At 34.7% G+C, this 21,711-nt stretch overlaps 1 protein-coding gene and 1 long non-coding RNA gene across 9 annotated transcripts in view; one reads left to right on the forward strand and one right to left on the reverse strand.

The window, feature by feature from the left end:
• Positions 1–16,335: 16,335 nt before the first annotated feature.
• Positions 16,336–16,987, reverse strand: LOC149957548 (uncharacterized). Its single transcript, XR_016478490.1, has 3 exons — positions 16,777–16,987; positions 16,601–16,688; positions 16,336–16,536 (listed from the first exon to the last, which is right to left on the reverse strand). It is a non-coding gene; the product is annotated as an uncharacterized LOC149957548 (long non-coding RNA).
• Positions 16,641–21,711, forward strand: part of LOC149957549 (centrosomal protein of 290 kDa-like) — a 118,281-nt gene continuing 113,210 nt past the window's right edge. For 7 of the 8 annotated variants that reach the window (XM_090165617.1, XM_090165619.1, XM_090165620.1 and 4 more), the window contains exons 1-3: positions 19,882–19,970; positions 20,039–20,168; positions 20,231–20,356. In XM_090165617.1, coding sequence (XP_090021743.1) covers positions 20,126–20,168; positions 20,231–20,356 — 169 coding nt within the window. In that variant the 5' untranslated portion in view covers positions 19,882–19,970; positions 20,039–20,125. Of the gene's footprint in view, positions 16,661–19,881; positions 19,971–20,038; positions 20,169–20,230; positions 20,357–21,711 lie in introns of those variants that run through there. The other variant, XM_090165621.1, reaches the window with a different exon arrangement.

Here is a 21,711-nt window from a genome sequence, read left to right on the forward strand (position 1 = left end):
TCACTAATTGCCGTGGTAGATATGCTTCCTCCATAATAAATCCGAGTCATACCTTTTCTCCGTCCGTATTTTACGCCTTCGTAAGCCGGCGAGTCTGAGAACGCGAGGTTTCGGTGTGTAAAACCATCGGGTGAATACCTCTACATTGACTACAAGACACCACACACTCGTCGCCTGAAAGCAAAAACGACGTAACTTGGCGGAGGTCATTTTGACAATGCTTTTATGGCAAACTTATGAGTGATTATGTTACATATGTTATTAGTAATAAAGTGGTAACTCCTAGATTAATAGTTAAAAAGGCAGGATTGTGGTAGTTAAAAAAAATTGTGGCATAAAAAAATCAAAACTGATCAAATACCAGAATGATTTATTTATTTTCATTACAAGAACATTTTTAAAACGAGTTTAAGATACATTCATTTTAATCAACGTGACTTTAATAAATATGCTAAAGCGACTTATTCTTACCAAAGTTCTCGATCGTCCAATGTTCTTAAACTGAGATAAAATTGGGCTACATTGTTGGCATGTAACGACACAGTTTCAAGAGATCTTTTACCTTTCCACGGTCAACTTTGTACGGAGACGTTAGCTTGTGAGATGCAACTGTTTGGAAGGTTATTCCTCTTTTAAGAAACGACACTACATTTGTTTCCACAGCATCGTTAATTTCATTTCTCATGAAATTTTCCATAATTTGCGTTGCTTTTTGTAAACAATCCATTTGGAATTTGATATTCCTTGAAATGCATTCCCCTTGAGACTTTTCCTGAAAGTTAAAAAAATCCTGGTTTTAGGGGATTTCTCATTCTCTTAAGAGACCGTGTAGAATTTTATTCCAGATCTTCTTGGGCGATTTCAATTTCAGTACAGCTGATAGACATCGGAACATTTCCCGCTTCCTCTAATTCACTAATATCTGCTAAATGAAACTCTTGGTCTTGTTCCATCTCCTGTGTACCAATATCAGTTAAACTATAAAAGTTGAACAATTAAATGTCTTGAAGCAGAAAAGAAGAAACCCAAATGAAATATATACCTCGAGCACAAGATGGAATAAGGCCCCACTGGCTTCTGGTTCTTCAATTTCATAGTCATCTTCGCAGTCTTGAGAACCTGAACCTAAAGAAATTATTCATTACTTTAAAAAGGCATTGTTTAATTTATAAAATTAATTATATAACTTATTTCATCTTTCCGATTATTATTTTTACAATAAAAAACGTGATACCATTTTTAAATGGCATTCAAAGCCCTGTTCCGCCTCGAATTCCGACCTGGGGGCCTATTCTTGTCTTGGCGATAGCCATGTCGTTATGGCGAAATCGATAAAATATCGCCATAACGACATCGACGGCGAAAGCCTTATTCTGGTCTCTAAAATTCACTTCGACATCGCCGTATCGCCAGCGAATTATAACGACAGGGCTGGGGATGTCGGAATCGCGTTTCTTTGTCGTTATGACGTCATTTTTCGCTTCGAATCGCGGTATTTTAAAAATGGCTGCTTTACAGCTCGCATGTTTTGAGTTTTGGCGACTGTCCGAAATGGAAGAAACGAAGAGTTTAGGGAGGGAGAGAGTTCTAAGAGATAGATCAAAAGCTTTTGAACTTTCGGAAAATTAGTTTAGAAGTTTATTTCACCTAGATAAGTTTTTAGTAATAGAGATTTGTGAGAATCTAAAAGCAACGTTAGAATCAAACGCTTCCAACGTAGGAGTTACGGATCTCCCTGTAGATTCAAAGGTGAGCCATGAATTTAAGAATTAAATTTCGTAATTATTAGCGTTTTAATAATGATATGGTTCATTAGGCGTTAGTGGCTGTTCCATTTTATGCTTACCAGAAAGCAATTGGCCAAGATTTGTTTCTTGATGTCAGTCAGGCAACGGTCAGTCGCTGTCTGCATCAAGTAACCGATGCAATAAACAACATTTTAATGCCAAAATTGATAAAATTTCCACTGAGTAAAGTGGAAAGGGAAGCCACAAAGTTGAGGTAATTATTAAATCTTCTCATAGCAGAGAAATAATAATTTAACAATGCGTATATATTTATGGAGAAGACCAGATTTCCGGGGAGCCATTGCTGCAATAGATTGTACGCACATTGCAATTGTTGCTCCAAATTCACGAGATTCAAATTATCGTGAACATTTATACATTAACAGGAAAGGAAACCATTCCTTAAATGTGCAATTGGTAAGCTTTATTTATATATATAAATAATATACATGTACATTCAAATATTTACGTTTGCGATTGTGATTTGGAAATTTTGAACGTCAAAGCTAAGTTTCCTGGGTGTACTCATGATGCCCACATATACAAGGCATCAATGGCTTCAAGATATCTTTGAAAAAAGTTACCTAGCAACCAAGAACTCTAAAACTAAGCATATGAAACTCCAAAATAGTTTTTACAATACAAATTCTCCTTTGCTTATCAAGATTTGAATTTATTTTCTCGATAAATTGTTGAGCCCTCACATATGGCCCTGTTGCCTTTGTTGGTTGCGACCTTTTAAGCCAAATTATCTTTTACAAATTTTAAATATTTTTTAAGTAAATGATTTTCTACTTACCTCGTGCAGCTGGAGAAATATTTTCACCTTGGGAGCAGGGCCGTAACCAGGGGGGGGGGCGGTCGGGCCGTGCCCACCCTGGACCGTATGGTTGTATGTACAATTTTTTTTTTTATTTGTTTCCATTGCGTGCCCACCCTGAAATCAAATCCTGGTTACGGTGCTGCTTGGGAGTGATAAGAACTCACCGACGCTACTGGTGAACTATGATTAAATCTTGGAGATCTGCGGGAATGGGAGCCAGTGGGAGAAGAATGGGCGAAAGGGACTGAATATGGAGAAGCCATTGTTTAAGAAGTTGCGGGACTTTGATCTAAAGTAGCCATGCCGCATCCATTTTCTTCAATTATCTGTTGTTAAAACCAAGAAATGTTAGCATGAAATGTATTCATGAAAGAATACTTACCCCAAAACTAGCTTCTTGTACTTCGTAGTGCCCAAATGTACCCCCTAGGCCGCTCAATAAACAAGAGCTGCCCAGCATTTGCTCGACCTTCCTCAGTTGTCTTAGTTCTGGTTTGGGAAGTTCCAGTCAGCCAAACTCTTGATTATTTATGTATAAGTAATAGAAGTAACAGTATTTCTATTCCAAGAAAATTACTTTCTTCCATTGCTTCTTTTGAAGCTGCACCTCCAGTACGGTCCACCACAAGCATTAAGCCTTTGGACAAGACTAATCCACATCGCGGTGTACTGTACGCCTCGTTTGTACAGTTTGCATCAAACTTACGGCTAATGAAACGTTCATTAGCCTCCATGTATTCTAAAATTAAAACCTTTAGATCTCCGGAGAATTTTGCGGCACGACTCATTGTTATTTAAAAAAAAACTACCAACGAAGCATCGTTAGTTTCTTTTCTCATGAAAATTTCAATACTTTTCCGTTGCTTTTTGTAAACAATCCATTTAGAATTTGATATTCCTTAAAAACCAGATTAAAGTTTGCCCGCCAGAACTAAAATCCGCTTTAGAGGCTAAACGCCAGTACCGTCTTGAAATGAAGTTTGATAATTGAATTAACTCTGACAAAAGTCAGTACCGACGATATCATCAAGGTATAGCCTTTTTCCTAAGGAAACCCTCCAGCTCACCATAGCACCAACGCACCATCTACAAAACTCTGCTTCAGAATGTGATTTGTTATCAAAATTTTAATACACCTATTGTTGATCAAACTTTTTAAGCAAGTGATTAAACATTTAACTGGATCCACAAAGTTCAGTCGTTATAGCTTCGCTAAATGAAGGGCGCAAGATATGTGCTCCATTCTAGTTTCCACTTGTATGTGGACCATTCAATGTTAATATCAGTTTACTACGTTCTTCGTTTCTATTCCCAGTTTGTGTTTTTACCTCTCCGAGGGGACAAAGTTGGGTTTGGTTGTTGCTTTTCGTTAACGCTCATCGTCGCGGCAGTTTTAACTCAGTTTGATTGGATATTTTTTTGTAATGTTTATGTGTTGGGTGGGAATGTTGAGTTTGTGTTATGACGGTTGTGTTTGTGTTTTGTATGTATACGCGTTTTTTCTCCAACCTCTTCTTATTCTTGACTTTTGGGACGGATCGAGTGCTGAGTGTTATGGCTACCTCTCCACTTCCAATGGCAGGGTTTCCACCAATTGTTCACGGTATTCGTCTTAGTGTCAATTTGCGATCGTATCGAGCGGGATTTTAACCCAAAACCTCCTGTATGACAGGCGGACGTTCTACCACAGAACCACCGATACTTATTAAGCATCTTCGGAAATTAGACTTTCAGATTTATCGGTGTATATTACTAATTAATAGAGAATTAAATTTCGGTGTTTATTTATATAGAACGAAATTTCGTGTTCGATTTCAATTTTTGCATCGAAGATATTTTAATGTAGCGTCTTCTCTGTTGATAAAAAACAAAAGCGCCACCCAGGTTTTGAACCCGGGCCGTTCAGTTAAGCAGTTGAGCGCTCTACCACAGAACCAACGATAACTCCTTATCTATACTTCAAATAAGACACTCATCGTTAGCATAATAGTTAATAAAGTCTTGAATTTTTTGTTCAATATAATAAGTTGCTTAATTTCAATTTGGTACTTTTGTTTAGTGTTTTTTAATGAATGGAGTTAAAGATTTTTTTCTTCTATTATTTGACGTTTTATTTTTGCTGTTGTATATATTTTTATCTTTTATTCTTTTAAAATTATTTACTTCTTCCGCGAAATGGTTAATTTTTTTTGGAGGAACCCTTTTTGTCACTTTTTTTGTCTATTAATGTTTTGAGAACATTTACGTTTTCGGAAAGAATCATTTATGATGGAACCTTCAAAGTGTATACGTCGTATTTTTAAAATTTGATTATAACTAGGTCAACAGTTCGTAATTTATTAATGCTTATTCTTATCGACTTAAAATTTGTGATATTGTTGTATTATTGCGGTGGTGTTGGTTTGGCGTTTAATATTTAAAATTAAGTGAAGTGCCTTTTCTGTGCTTTGTCAAAGGTAAGGTGCTATTAATTTTTCTATTGAGGTGGTGTTTGGATTGATTCTCTGAAGCCCGATCTATTGGGTTGTTATTATTTATTTTTCCATTTGTTATTCTGGCTCTGAAGCCTTATCGGTTGGGTTGTTATTATATATTTTTCTATTAATTATTTTTGTTCTGCTCTGCTCTGATTGATTGGGTTGTTATTATATATTTTTCTATTGGTCGTTTTGGCTCCAAAGTTTGGTCGATTGGGTTTTTGTATTTTAATTTTTTGATTGTGTTGAGCTTTTGGGCGGTATTGTAAGCTTTTCATTTTCATTTTTTCGTGTGAAGTGGTTTAAAGAAGTTTCTTTGTGTTGTTATTTCGTAAGCGAGAAAAATACGAATACCCTCTGTAGATATTTCTTTCATTAAAATTTGCTTCGTATTACATTTATCTGATAAACTCGTTCTGTAAATAGGGTTAAATTCAACTGTGCGTTGTTCTAGTTCGTGTAACTCACTGTTGTAACTACTTTATTTATAATTCTGAATAAATTAAACTCTGTTGTTTCGTCTCAATTATTTCAATTATAATTAAATTGTATACCGTGCGGGATTGAACCGGGATTACGTTTTTAGTAAATAACTCTGAATTGCGGAGATATATTTTTAAGGGTTATTTCGAGAGATTAATACCACTAGGGACAATTCTTCCGAGGAGAGGTATATTTTGGCTTGCCAACTTGTTATCTTTATAATCCATTAGATGTTTACTCTTTTTGGGTATTAGTATAGCTGAATATTATTAATAAAATTCTTCTTCCTCTACAATATTTTAAACAGAGCGCCAGCAGTTTCAACTCGAACTAATTCGATATTCCTGTCTTCCAGATCTGCCAAGGAACGTGTCAACGCTATCGTTTCATTTGTCTGGAGAAAAGGATCATCTCCTGTAGCAAATCGGAGTCGGGCCGACGTAGGCGGGAGCCGGAATTCGCGGAGTCGGGTGGACGTTGGCCCACTGCACTATTTAGGGTCGAAATGTCCTACTTGATTTAGGGTCGGCCCGACGTCGTATGTTCGACTTCTGCCCACTTTAAATGTTCGTCGTATGTACTCCGAAACATCGGTGGGCGATCAAGATAAATACCCAAAATTACCGACGTCATCCCAACTAAGAATGTACTGTATAATTACGTCGAAACGACGTCGGCCCGACACCGTCAGGTAGTCGGGCCGACTTCCTTTTTGATATTTTATATGACTGAAAATGACCACGTAAAGTCATAAATATAGCTATATAAATAGCTATATACATGTATGTAATTGTGATGTCCCATGAACGGGAGTAAGCAATGAATTTCTTTCCGTCGGAAAGCTCTTGAATCTAGGGTACAAAGTTCTATAGGTTCTTGGGGCTTGGAAAAACTAACTATTAAATCTTCATTGAAAATATCTTACCGTAATATATTTAGCTATATGAATATAACCTACTTGAGTTGAGAGATTTTTTAATAAGGAAACATTCTCAGATTGAATATACGATCTTTTTCGAAAAAATATAATACAGAATAGATGTTATTTTAAAAATATTTCCATTTGTTTTAATAAATCCTAAAAGTTTCACAGTTTTGAGGTATTAATTGGCCAATAAAATGTCGGATATAAGTCGACCGTTGGTTGGGCTATAAATGTGTAATGTCTTTTTCAAGTCAGGACAGCTATAACAATTCAAGGTCGGCGTTCGGATTCTAAATAGTTCCAATGCTTAAGACTTTTAGAGTCGGCAAGTGGTCCAAAATGTTGAGTCGCCACACCGACTTTAAAACGACCAAAAACGTTTTTTACAAGGTACCTATTATCTCACAAACGTTTAGGACTTTTAGAGTCGGTATTTGGACCAGGTCCGAAAAGCTACTTTACGACCAAAGATCGACTTTAAATCGACTCTTCGTGCTACAGGGTAAGTATTATTTTCGACCCAAAAAGTACTTAATGGTGTTAGAACCAAACGAGTGGTGTATATGAATTAAAGAAAAATTAGTCAGTTGAAAAGTATGAAGATAAAGATTTTTAGTCATTTTGTCGATCACGGTGTTCGCCAGCTCGTTTTATCGTTAATCTTGTACACGATTAAAGTAAAGAAATTTGACAATGCATATCACTTTTTCAATAAATTTTATTTAAAAATAAACAATATTACAAGCTAGCACCGTATATTTTATTGATTTAATCGTTTATCTATGAGTTCGAATCTCGGTGACGACAGTCACAAGATTTTTTCTACAAAAACTTAAATCTAAATTTTTACGATTTCTTCTCTCTTAGTTCTTCTCAAACTCGGGGCCATTCCCTAAAACTCTCCAAGCCCCTAGTTCGTAGCGCTCAGAGTCTAAATCATTTTTCCTGTAGTGTGATTAATGATTGGAATTACCTTCCCCAAGAGATTGTTTCTATCCCCAATCGCTACACGTTTCGCCACCCCGTCTCTGCCTTTTTTCATTTTAAAGATTCCTCTCGCATTACTTGATTTTTAACCTCTATTTCCAAATTTTCGTCTCTCCCTTTATTTTTTTTTGCGTCTTTCTGTAGCGATGCTTAAAAAAAAGCCCACCTGAGGCTTATTGAACAATTATTTTGGTCATAAATAAATAAATAAGTGTAATTGAAGAAACCGTAGTTTTAGGTAAAAGCACCAAAAATTATATAATCAATCTAAACAGTGGACTATAAAATATAAACTTGATACAGACCTTCAGCATCCTTTCTATTACTCAAACTTGGTAGAGTATTGTCTGCTTAGAGGTACTACAATTATTATTGCAATAATATTATAGAAATAATTTCAAAAACATACCATTTGCTGTACAATTTGAATAATATTTTTAGATGATAATAATAATAATATTTTGGAGGGAAAAAGCGCACAGCGCTCAACCGACGTCGCGGTAATGGCTCTAATTGTTAAAACTTTCAAGCTTTGTGTTAATTAAGTATTACACAAAATAAAATTAGTTATTAGAGATATAGAATTGTTTTACTTCTATTAATAATTATATCTAAGAACAGCATACTAATACAACTTAGGCCTAGGCTACTATTTGGAAGGTTTTAGTTTTTTTAATTGTTTTAAGAGTTAAGTTTTTAAAATATTTTTAACAGCTCTAAATATAAATTGTTAAAAAGGGCCGCAAATCTATATGCTTAGATAAAATTGCTCTAAATATGACTGTGTGCAGTTGAGGTTTGCAAACATTGCTTAAAAACTACCAAAGAAACACCAAAAACAGAACACATAAGCTTTTATACATTTCCCAAAGATAAAGTACGCCGGGAAATTTAGATTGTACGCTGTCGCAGAGCTGATCGGTTTAATCCTTCAACATCTCATGTTTGTTCGGAGCAATTTCTTCCTGAAGATTTTGAGATACCTAGTTAACCGGAATACCAAGAAAATGTCATGCTAAAATTTTAAAAGCTTCACCTTCTCCATCAGTTAAGTTAACAATTTTCATCAAGAACCTAATGGCTCCAGTAGTTCAAACAATATGCAGTCACGTGCCAGGAAAAGGGAATTTAAAAAGATTGCAGAAAATGCAATAGAAAATTATAACTTCCATGTACCTGCCACTTTAAAATAATATGAACCAAATTGCATCGTACCTAAAACTACAAAATTCTGTGGTTGTGATAAAGAAGAAAATATTTCATGGCTCAAAACCCAGCTAGAAAATTTAGAAAGAAGTCGTAAATTATACGAAAAAAATTCAGTAACGCAGACGCAGCAAATTAGAGCTAAAGCAGAATATTTGATGAAAGACATTTCCATTAGGTACTTAACGAAATAGTTCATTTGTCTTAAGTCGCAACCACAAAACGAACGCAATGATCTACTTCAATGCAAGAAACTTTTTTCCGACAGCGGAGTTAAACTTTTAATGGGTAAAAATATGGTAGCCTCGACTCCAGATGGTTTGAATAAAGCATTCGCATAATCGCACTTCGGTATTGTAGTAAAAGAGCGTATGTTTAAAGGGAATATAACCTGCAAAGCAATCTTTATGGAAGACCCCTTCAATTTTTAAAATTTCCCTGTACAGTGGCGCCAAACATTTTTGTAGTCAAAGGCTAGAGCGGTCAAAGCTGCAAACGTTGGTGTTCCACACCAAATACCTGAGGTTATATTCCCTTTAAGAAAAGAAATGCGAATATCGCTTGCAGGTTTGTCAAATTTAAAAGGTTATTCATCTAAAATTGATGTTAGTGATGGAGTTCGGAAAGTGGTTGGGGCAGTAAATCAGAAATGGATATATTGTCAGTCATTACTTATGATGAAATTAAATTAGGTACCAATATGGGTATGATCCCAAAGTGGGTAAACATTCTCAAATTCAAGTCGTAACGCTAAGAGGCTTGTTTAGTAACTGGAAACTGAATATGGCCTTAGGATTCGACACTAAAATTACTAAATCAGTAAAACTAGTTGTTTGGTATAATATTTTAAGTTCACGAAATAGGATTTAATGTTGTAGCTCTAGTGTCTGACATGTGGAGAGAGCTAGGAGTGAGAGTTAATAATAATAAACGAAACTGGTGCACTCATCCCGTAACTAATGATAAAATCTTTTGTTTTGCAGATGCCCCTCACGCTTTGAGTTAATAAGAAACGGGTTTTGCATTAAATGATGTTAAAATTGGAGTTGAACCAAATAAGTCATTATTAAAATTAGATGACAAAATAATTAAAGCGTGCCATAAGCTATCTAACAGCCATATAGATTGTCTTGGTACTCAAAGGCAGAATGTAAGGGCAGCTGCAGAACTGCTATCGAACACTGTTTCGACAGCCATTACAAATATTTCAAAATTTAGTCAATTAAATTTATCAACTGAGGATAAAATTAAGTATGAAGAAACTGCATCTTTTATAAAAACAGTTAATGACTGGTTCTATATTTTAAATTCGAGACAAAGAGATAATTTATTATATACAAAGTGTGGATATATAAACCACCTAAAAGAACAATACACAGTTTTAAATTAAATGACTTCTTTAATAAGTAATATGTAATCCTACCTTCAGGTCTTTTAAAAGGCATAAATACTTTCAATTCAGTCTTTGAAAGATTTATATATAATGTGAAATATATTTTGACCCCAAAAGTAAACCAGGACTGTCTTGATTATTTCTTACAGGTTCTCCAATTAAACTTAAATGATACCGACCAAATGGATCATACATATTGTCTCCCTTCTTGGGCAAAAATGTTATCGTATGGTGAGCTAGAAGTTCCTTCCAAAGTTTTTTTCAATAAAACTAAAAAGTATGAAACCATTTTTAGAGAATATTTGTCAAATATGACCATGTGAAAATTTAATTATCAGGCAAGCTGATAAATATTTAACCAAAATACTGATAGAAGGAATTGAAAAACTCGAATTTAATTAATATTCATATAATATAAATTGCTAATATCTGCCCCTTCTTAGCCGTAATATTTCAAAGAATAAACGCCGTTTTTTCAGTTCAAAGAACTGTTTTTGTGTAACATATGGCCCTTTTTAATTTGTCTAAATTTTTTATATTTATGTCGAATATTTGTATAAGTAATTGATTCATTCGTAGTTACGTAATGAAATAATCATAATTCAACGTTGTTTTTATTAATCTAAAATTTAGATTAACAATTAATTATTTTTAATGGTATAATATTTTTTTTATTTATCGTAAAAACTAGAGATTACCCAAAAAAGTGATAAATAAGCCATCTACATTATACAGTCCTATTATACTTACTCTTTGTAGAAGTGAAATAAATGTGAAAAATGCATATACGCCGGGCAGTTTACTGTAGTCGTTTTCAAAATGTCAAAAATAATATTTAGTCAGTGGCGTACCTAGACACTTTAACGCCCGGGGCGGATCACGAATTTGTCGCCCCTTCCAGTTTCCAAAATTTTCAGGTGTCCTGCGTTACAGCAAAATTAAGTACGAATATATACGCATTCTTTCAGTCGAAATGAACAAAATTCTAGTGAGAACGGTCTCACTACGAGAAAACTCTAAACGTTAACACGCAATTTTTTTTCTTGATTAAAAAAGGCCGCACGGGGCAGACCGCACCTTCCACCCCCTCTAGGTACGCCACTGTATTTAGAAAAGTCTAACAAGTATGCGAAGCAAATTACGCAGTTTACGGTAGCCGTTTCCAAAATATTTGCTATAGTATAACTACCAAAATAAGCTCTATCTAGAGTATTATGTTATTTCTTTGCAATTTTACTCAGGCCTTTTTAATTCTATAACAATTGTACCAATGCTTAACATTCCAACGTCACTTTTGTAAAATAAATATCATTATAAATACCTGGAACATTTGTCTAACTACCAATACAAGCTCAATCAAGAGTCCTACTTTACCTACTCCTTGACATATCCAAAATAAGAGCTATCTAGAGCAGAGATGGGCGAAATTCTGAGGGAGAGTGTAAAGAGTAAACGAATGCGTCCCTCTTTCCCTCTCCCTCTCACGTATAGCACTCTCTGCGAAGAGGGGATGATAGACGTCGAAAGATCAATACGCTTTCCAGACCCTTTAGAGACTGGAATGACATTAGTAAGCTTCCAACTCGAGAAAACGAAGACGTCGAGAGCTTCAAGTTAAAAAGCTTCACAAGGGGTCAATAATAGCTGAAGCCATCATCTTGAGAAGTCTAGGAGTTATACCAACTAGTCCGCAGGCTGAGCCGTTCTTTAATCGCTGTTAGGCCGAAGGTACATCAGTTGCGTCAACTGAGGAAAACGAGAAACCATTCTCCGAAGGTCTAAGGGAAGGTAGAGTTAAGTCAGGCTCCAACTTGTAAAACTACGGTAAAATAAATCTCCAAAGGACATGATAATTGACAATTCTGTACTTCAAATGACGAAGCCGGTGGTATCTTGGATTTTGAGCGGATATGGTCACCAATAATCCAGGGGTACGCTTTGTCCAGCCAAAATTCCCAAGTCTCGTCGACATTACTTGAAGTAAAAACCATATCACACGGAGCATAGGACACAGTCTCAACAACATCTCCCTCAGATAGATCCTTTTAGTTGAGGATAGTACGACGAATCCACTGAACTGTTGTATTTATGTTGTTGTATGATGAATGGCAATCATTTACAAGTTAAAATACACTTTATTATTCTAAGTATTAAAAGGTTAAAATTGAGGTACTAAATTCCATTACTTGCCCGGTCAGGGACTGAACCAAATACGCCCTTTTGCACTTTCAGTATTTCTAAATCCCCTGACGCGCCCTCTAGTGGTAGTGAGTGTAACTAACATTTTTACCTATACACTTCAGTAGCCAAAATTCCCAAGTCTCATCGACATTACTTGTAGTAAAAACCATATCCCACGGAGCATAGGACACAGTCTCAACACCATCTCCCTCAGACAGATCCTTGTAGTTGAGTATAGTATGATGAATCCGCTGAACAAATGGCCTCGGTAAGTTAAGGGTGCGAGAAATAGCGAAATGATCTCTAGGTAGGTTGGCTTTACTGTCAATCTCTTTGAGGAAACAATTGTAGTTGATAAAAACCAAGTCTAGTGTACTTCTTTTACGAGTTGGATATGCCACAATACGATCACAGTATCGAAAACAATATACCATTGCAGGACTAAGAGACGGATTCGTTCAATCAACATGCAGGTTGAAGTCTCCCATCAAGAAGAAAACCTCATGAGGTGGAATAGTTTCATGTAAGAAGCCAAGAATGTCACAAAGTCTGTAAACGTATTCCATGGAAGAACTACGTGAGATGTAGGCTCAACTATAGCCACAACTGTTCGGGTACCACATGTTAAAGTCAAGAAAATTGCGTCCTGTAATTCATCTGCCACTTCCACTGGAAAAAGATGAAGGGAGTCAAGAATAGCAAGAAGGGCACCCCACCTCCACACGTAGGACAGTCGCAACGAAAATAACATAGTCTGGATGAAATATTTCCGAGCCCAGAACCGAAGGGACCATCCACGTCATAGTGAGACCAATAACATCGTAATGTTCCAAATTTAAAAGAGTTAAGTACTTGATCTTGTTACGTACGCTACACACATTAGAGAGAAGAAATATGACATTTTTGGAACGTGTCGGTGGTTTTGAAATTGACTGGCCAGTACCAAAACGTGTTGAAGAGTCACCAACAGCGAAAAACGAATCATTGAACGCGGGTAAGGTGAATGTCGGTTAATGTAACGTTCATTTGCGGAGCTAATACGGCGGTATTTTTCACGAGTCATATTGACGCATTTGGTATGAAACCACCTTTGACAAAGAGCTACAACACGGAAGAGACCAATAGTTCTTTCTATAAAATCGGGGGGCAAGAAAAAGGGGTGAGGGAAAGCATGTTCCCGACGCGTCATGAACGACGTCATAAGCCGCTTTTGCCAGAAAATTTTTAAAGCTCGGCGAAATTTGACGAAATGTTTAAAAAACCTTTTAAGCGGCTTAGCGATGAAGGGCTAAGCCAATGTTCAATGGCAGGGTTTCCACCAAATGTTCAGGGCCGTCACCAGGGGGGAGGCCGGTAGGGCCTGGCCTTGCCTAGAATTGGTTTGGCCCTACCTAGAACTTCGCGAGAAAAAAAATTACAGCCCTTGGCCCTACCTAAAAATTTCGTTTTCTTAGTAGGCTCCATGTAGGTATTATAAGTTTATAACGAATCTTATCCGGGTAAGTTGTACTGAGAGCTAGTCTCACTATAGTGTAGTAGACTACAATACAAGAAACGTTAGCCTATATTTGGTCTATCGCCTGGCGCAATTTTCTCTCTTTTACTTACTCGCTCGTTGACAAACGTCTAAACCGCCTCACTTGGCGGCGCGCTGCAACAGATACGGAAAAAAAAGGTATGTGTAAGATATTTTTATATATCTGTGTTCGCCTGAAAAAAATTAGAATCTTTTACCCACAATAGTATCTTGTACCTAAAAAAAGTACCTAAAAACGTAGCTAGATATCGTGTATCTAGATATTGCTGAACACAGACGCATGATATAACCCCCATTCACTCTTCCAGAGGTGCCATTTGTACGATATTTAGTCGGTCGGTACGATATACGATCGAAAGTACGATCCGAGAATCAGGCCCGTATATCCCCCTAGGCATATAGTAATATATCAGCAGAGCTCCGACTTCTACCGGAGAATTAGAGAAATTCAGGCATAGCCTAGTTCCAGGGATCGGAGTAAGTGCAGCTCGTGAAAGGTCGCCCGGTAGTCGTTGGTTTATAATTAAACTAATAAAACTGATTGTATAATTATTGTACATATAGGAAAATTAAAATATTGTAATTTAAATTGTCATTGCTAATTTGCGTTTTTTATAGAGGAAATACACGACGTATGAATTTATAAATTCTATTAATCTTATATTTAATTAAATATTTATAAATTCTATTAATCTTATATTTAATTAAATATTTATAAATTCTATTAATCTTATATTTAATTAAATATTTATAAATTCTATTAATCTTATATTTAATTAAATATTTATAAATTCTATTAATCTTATATTTAATTAAATATTTATAAATTCTAGTAATCTTATATTTAATTAAATATTTATAAATTCTATTAATCTTATATTTAATTAAATATTTATAAATTCTATTAATCTTATATTTAATTAAATATTTATAAATTCTAGTAATCTTATATTTAATTAAATATTTATAAATTCTATTAATCTTATATTTAATTAAATATTTATAAATTATATTAGTCTTATATTTAATTAAATATTTATAAATTATATTAATCTTATATTTAATTAAATATTTATAAATTATATTAGTCTTATATTTAATTTAATATTTATAAATTATATAAGTCTTATATTTAATTTAATATTTATAAATTATATTAGTCTTATATTTAATTTAATATTTATAAATTATATTAGTCTTATATTTAATTAAATATTCTAGTATTTTAATGTAAAGGAACCATTGTGATAAGGCGGGGTTTTTTTTACTAAACGGATGAATACAATATCTGTATATATTGTTTATTGAACTTTGTTTTTTAATTTTTGTGAACTTGTTAAAGTCTAAATATTTTAGGTCTGAAAATTTAAAGGTCAAGTCTTGTTTTAGCGCAGTCAGCAGATAAAATGGTTAAAGCGTAGAACCCGTTAGTTTTTTGTAATTTATTTAGTTTTTCAGTCTTTTTTTTTATCTACTGCGTGTGTGTTTAGCGTATTAGTTTTCAAGGGTAATAGTTCATTTATGAAGAAAATATCGAGTTGTTTACATAGTGGTCTGGGTTTTTAACTGGGTCGTCATTACTTCGTAATTTATTTTAAACGTTTTCTCGACTGATTAAGATGTTTAATGCAGTTCATCAATTGGGTTCGTTTGTTTTATTTATAAAGAGCCCTAACTATTCCGTCTACGGTCATTTATTGATACACGAGCTTTTTTGCTTCTTGTTAATTCACTTTTATTGGTATGGATATTTGGACATTTACGATTCCTAATGCAGTCATTGATTTCCTGGGTGTGCGAGTCATTATATGATATTGGAAATTGGACGGTATTGGTCTTTTTCATGCGGTATGTGTCACAGCGTCAACAGTCGTCCACTATGGCACTACCAGATGTCGAATATAGTTATTCTACGGTATCTTCATCAAGGCCAAGTGTGAAATAACATAAGCGTTAAAGATGCGGCAAGTATTTTGTAAGCGAGAAAAATACAAACACCCTCTGTAGATATTTCTTTCATTAAAATTTGCTTCGTATTATATTTAACTGATAAACTTGTTCTGTAAATAGGGTTAAATTCAATTGTGCAATTGTTTTAGTACGTCTAACTCGCTGTTGTAACTACTTAATTTATATTATTCTGAATAAATTAAACTCGGTTGTTTCGTCTCAATTATTTTAATTAAAATTAAAATTTTATACCGGGCGGGGTTGAACCGGGATTAAGTTTTTAGTAAATAACTCTGAATTGCGGAGATATCTTTAAGGAACGTCTCGATATATTAATACCACTAGAGACAATTCTTCCGAGGAGAGGTATATTTTGGCTTGCCAACTTGTTTAATATTGTGTTAAGTGGCAAAATTCAATATTTTTATATACAAATTAGGTTCTTCATAAATTTTTGTGCTATAAAGGTGTGCAAAATTTAATTTATTCAAAACTAAGGCTTAGTAATCCTAGGGTAAATGATAAAGCCCGAAAATGTTAATCAAAGTACTTATTTTTTATTGAATTTAACATTTTTATTTCTAAATCATCAGTGTAATTTTAGCGACAGATCGCTCTTTCTTTAAGAGTATCGCATGATTTTCCAGGAGTGTGTCGAACGAATTTTTAGCTAGACTTCCTTGTGTTTTTGTTGCGCTCCATGTTCGGGTCTTTCCTGTACACACTTGATCATCAGGTACTAAGACTTTATCTTGGCATTTCAGCCTTTTTTTTTTCGTCATCAGCCCTACGTTATCCAAAAAGGATTAAAATCTAGGAATTTAAAGAATCGTCCTCGTCATCAGTCCTACCTCATCCAACACGTACACAAATCTCGAAATATGTCGTATTTTCCGTTGTAAAAATTGCTGGTAAGTAACAATTTTACATTGACCATATCTTTTTAAATAATAAATTGCGGTTAAAACTTTTTGCATTATTGTAATCCTCGACAAATAACAAACCAAAAAAACACACAAAAAAGTACCTATTGTTAAAGAATCCCCACTTGAATACTCAGTGCAATGCTCAAAAACATAGGGAACAAAGGCTTAACGTTGAATTTCCATAACTCCACGAATAATTGTTTCCGATGTACCATGGAACTAATAAATAGCTACGCTTAGGGACCCTTCACTTCACTACCAACGCCTTACAAACGCGCCGTGATCCACTGTTTCACTTTTACGGATTGTCACTCCCCGTTTTATCCCCATTTTTGGATCAAACGGAAATTGAGTTCTGCGACATCTAGCGTTTCTCTCCTACCCTAAGTGTAAACGTTACGAATAATATTTGAATTTTTTATGGTTCGATCTCCAGTAATTTGAGGAATTGTTTTTGCATTATTGTTTATTCAAGACTCATATTATGTACTGTACTTGTTATTAATTAATACGTCGACAATTTGAAGTTATCTTTGTGTTAGTCTAATACTATTCTTGCATGGAATGAACCAGGGCACCCAGCACATGTGGGCACCTGTGTGAAATGAGCTATGAGTTTCCAATCTTCTATTAAATTGGTAAGCCAGTATTTGACCAAAAGGTCACACAAAACTAATCCATTACAATATCAGTTTTAGACTTCTAACAAACATTCTTGCCTAAGAAAATGAGAAGCAAAATTTGCGTTTACCGCAATTGTAAAAGTGACTCTCATTATGGTCACAAGGAACACATGAATGGAGTATTTTTTATTCCATTCCCCAAGCCTAAACGGAGTCTCGAGAAATACAAAAAATGGCTAGAATTTCTTGGAAGGGACGACTATCCCATGACACGAATTAGTGGGGAGACTTACTTATGTATGAAACATTTTGTTGGTATGAAAGGCCCTACATTGGAATATCCCGATCCAGTCCATGATGGAAAAGTATGTACTTTGAAGCATTAAGGAATGTTTTAAGATAAAGAAGTAAACGACTTTCTTTTTGTAGGTGCTGGTATCAATATTGAAACCTCTAAAAAATAATTTAGAACCAGATATTACCATATTACCTTCATATCGCATTTGTGGCAGCTCTACCCCAGTAGTTGTAAATATGGAAACCCAAATACATGACAAGGATATAGAAATGATAGAGGATCAATTACCTCAATGTGCATCTAATGATTCGCAAATCCTTAATGGCAGTGGCGGTGACAGTTTGGTTTCACTAATTATTGAAGATAGACAAATTTATCCGGGTGCAAATAATTTTCTCCGTGACAAGATGGAAACCAGTCTAGAAGTTGAAGAGATTGAAATGTTTGGCGAACAAAACCAAACATTTGAGAGTAACCATGTAATGTCTTCTACGCCAAAATCCTCCAATATTAGTGAAAATGCTGTGGTAACAGACAAAATACAGGCAAATTCTGAAATTCCCACTAATGGGTTAGGTGAAATATTTGAAAAATTAAACTGCCCCCTTGGCTGGTCCATCACCAGGCTGGAAGATTTATTTAAAATTCAGAAAATAGATGAAAAAACTGGTGGAATAATTTTTGAAATTGCAATCAACAACCTTTTTGATGCAAACTATGTCGTTTATGGATGTACTTTTAAAGATACGAGTGCTACATCAATAATGCCAAAGTGCATTAAAAGTCTAGATGAGTTATACACAGTTATCAATGAAACATCAAGTTTAAAATTTTGCATTGGCAACAATGAAGAGGAATATATCAAAATATTTAAGAATCGTTCTGAGCCTTTAGGATTTCAAACTCAAGATGGGTCAGTTCATAGTAAAAACTGCACTCTTGCTTTAGAGTTATTGCCCGAAGAAGGAAAAATAAGTGCAAAAATAGCATCACGCCGTTCAAAAATTTGTCCAAAGCCGAATTGATTTCTAAATTGAGGCACTCCAAGTGTTCTGAATTCAAGCTCCAAGGCAAAATAAAGAGGCTGAAAAAGAAAATCGGGAAGCAAATTGACAAATCAGGATTAGAGTTGGAAGATGACAAACACAATTTCTTTATGGAAATTTTAGAAAAGCATTTTGGAAAAGAGAATAATGAAACCACAAGTGATCAGGATCCTCCAATTAAAGAACTTCACTCTTGGAACAAAAACAATAGTGAATTTGCAGGTTTATTTTTGACAACTCAATTAAAAATGCTCCAGAAAAACCCTAATGGAAGACGATGGCATCCTATGGTCATGTAATGGTGTTTGTTCATGTTTGAAAAGTCTCCCGGTCTCTACAATGTCCTCAATGAATCAGGAATACTTAAATTGCCCTCAAAAAGCACTTTAAGACGGCATTCTTCAGATATAGGAACTCAAACTGGGTTTAAGCCTGAAGTATTTGGAAAACTTAGAGCAGATGTTAAAAAATTATTATTAACTTCAAATGGTCGCCAATTTTTCTGCCTTGCTCTGGATGAGATAAAAATTCAAGAGGAACTTGTGTACAGAGCTGAAAATGGAGATCTCGTGGGATTCACAGAATTGAACAACGTGGAACAACGCCTCAATGAAATGAAGTCTGAACTTTACAAAGACAAACCAATAGTAACACATGTTCTCCAATTTATGGTTAGATGAATAACGTGCGGGTATAAATTTCCTTTTGCTCATTTTGCAACCAACGCATTAATCGCTGAAAAGCTTGACAGCTTAATGTGGGAAGCGATTCGGAAGCTGGAATTGAGTGGGATAAAAATTTTGTGCGTTGTTGGTGATGGCGCTGCAACCAATCGGAAATGCTTCGCTATGAATGGAAATTACAAATGCAAAAACCCCTATTCCGGTAATGATGAGAGATCAACATTTTTTTTGTTTGATTCCCCTCACCTCATAAAAACCGTGCGAAATTGTTTACTCAATAGCAAAACGAACTCGACATGTCGGAAAATGAAAATTAATGGTGAACATTTAATGTGGGATACCATTAAACAGCTTTACCGCATTGATAGTGCCAAGGGAAATCTGAGAAAACTTTATAAACTATCCGAAAAACATTTAGATGGAAAAAACCGGATGAAAGTAAAATACGCTACGCAAGTGTTATCAAAAAGTGTCGCTCAAGCTTTAAAACTTTATTTTCCAAATACTTGTCCAGAACTAATTAGGTTTATCAAAAATTTCAATTTGTGGTTTGATATCATGAATGTGGGTAGTCTTTTGGAAGGCTACCATACGCGCAATATCAATGTATGACCATTTAAGTCAATAAATGACTGGAGATTAAATGTAAGTACTCTTAAGCGGTTGTGTATCAACAGTGTGATGATATGCAAGTTTTTTTCCCTTTTGTTTAGTGGCTGAAAAATAATTTTTTGGGCTATTTAGACAAGTGGGAGACCTACGTAAACAACCTTCCAGTTAAAGAAAAAGAAAAAAAAACAATGTTATTGAGCCAGGAGACACTATCTGGGCTGCGGCAAACAAGTATGCTAAAATTCTTTTGTGTTTTGACTTACATTAATTAACTGAAATTTGATATCCAATAGCAAAGTGCGTACTGGAATTGGTGCCTTTCCTGTTGGAGAATGGAGCAAAATTTGTTCTTACAGATCATTTAAACCAAGACCCGCTGGAACAGTATTTCAGCCAACAACGACAGGCTTGCAAAGCGGGTTCGAACCCCTCTGTATATAAATATAGTTGTACAGCACCTAAACTACAGACACTGGCTGAGGGAAGACTTAAATTAAAAATTCAAGGAGCAAATACACAATAAAATATAAAAAATTAAGATCTGTAAATTGTTTTTTAATCTATTGCTGAAACAATGACTATAAAATAATTTTGTGCGTAACATTTAACTCCTGTTTTACCTCCTCGATTATTTTTTTGCGAAGCTTTTCGTTTGAATTGTGTTTGGACGCCAATTGTTTATTTCTAACTCTGGCTTGGTATTCATTGTTCAGTTTATTTGTATGGCCTTTTCCCGACAGTATTGATATAAGTTTTTAAAAACATGTCCATTATTTTTGAGGCTGGTTCTTTATCAACGCCAGCTTCAGTAGAAATAGTATTCCACTTATTTTCAATGTTTTTATCACCTTTTATTGCTTCCAAGCATTTTTTCTTTTTAGATGTAGTGAAGCTCTCGTTGTAGTACAGACCTACATGGGCCTGGATGTCTTTAAACAGGTTGAAACACTGTACATTTGGGTACTTTAACACACCCCTATCCTGTGCCTCTGTCCATTTTCTATATTCAATTGGCACAAGGGATTTGTCAGATAAAGAAACTGATTTGGCAATTTTTTTATAGTCCTCCGAACTTTTAGGCATTGTGAGTTTCCGAATAAGAAATCCTATTACGTAGTATAGGTCTGAGTCCATTTCTTGCACTTGAAATGGTTTTACAATTGGCTGCGTCAGAGGAAGACTTTTATAACATATGCCCACCTCGTATATGTGTTGAGTTAACAAATGCAGGCCCATAACAATTTCAGGAATCTTTAAATCTGAATTCTGAAATTACCAAAAAATCTTAATTTGTTTTAGACATGGGTGTAGTTTAATGCAATAAGTACCACAAACTGAGTTTCCTCCGCAATTGCTCCAAAGTTGTAGTTTCTTAAAAAAATTTTAAAATTTTCATAGAGTTTATCTTCTTGTATCTGTGTAAAAAGGTTTTGGAACTCTTCTTTTAACTTTTTGAAGATAGTACTATTTATTTCTGAATTCTTGACAATCCATTCTTTCAAATCTTTTCTATCTACTCCGGAAAAGAAATCCAACTCCTCCAAAGCTTCTTTCTTTGACTGTAGAAATACTTTAGCAAACATTGTATCATAATTCCGTTCTGGAAGATAAAAATGTCATTATTAAAACTAGTCTTCATGAAAATTAAAAGGAATGTTGAATAATTTCTCATTTGAAGTGCACTTATTGTCACGTGTTTACTCAAAAGCCAAAAGTAGCTACAAGTGTAAAATAAAGCATTAAATTATTTTTTTCGCCCCTAGGCATTTATAAT

This window comes from Leiobunum rupestre, chromosome 2 (assembly GCF_980474605.1).
Source record: "Leiobunum rupestre chromosome 2, qqLeiRupe1.1.hap1, whole genome shotgun sequence".
Taxonomy (NCBI): Eukaryota; Metazoa; Arthropoda; class Arachnida; order Opiliones; family Sclerosomatidae; genus Leiobunum; species Leiobunum rupestre.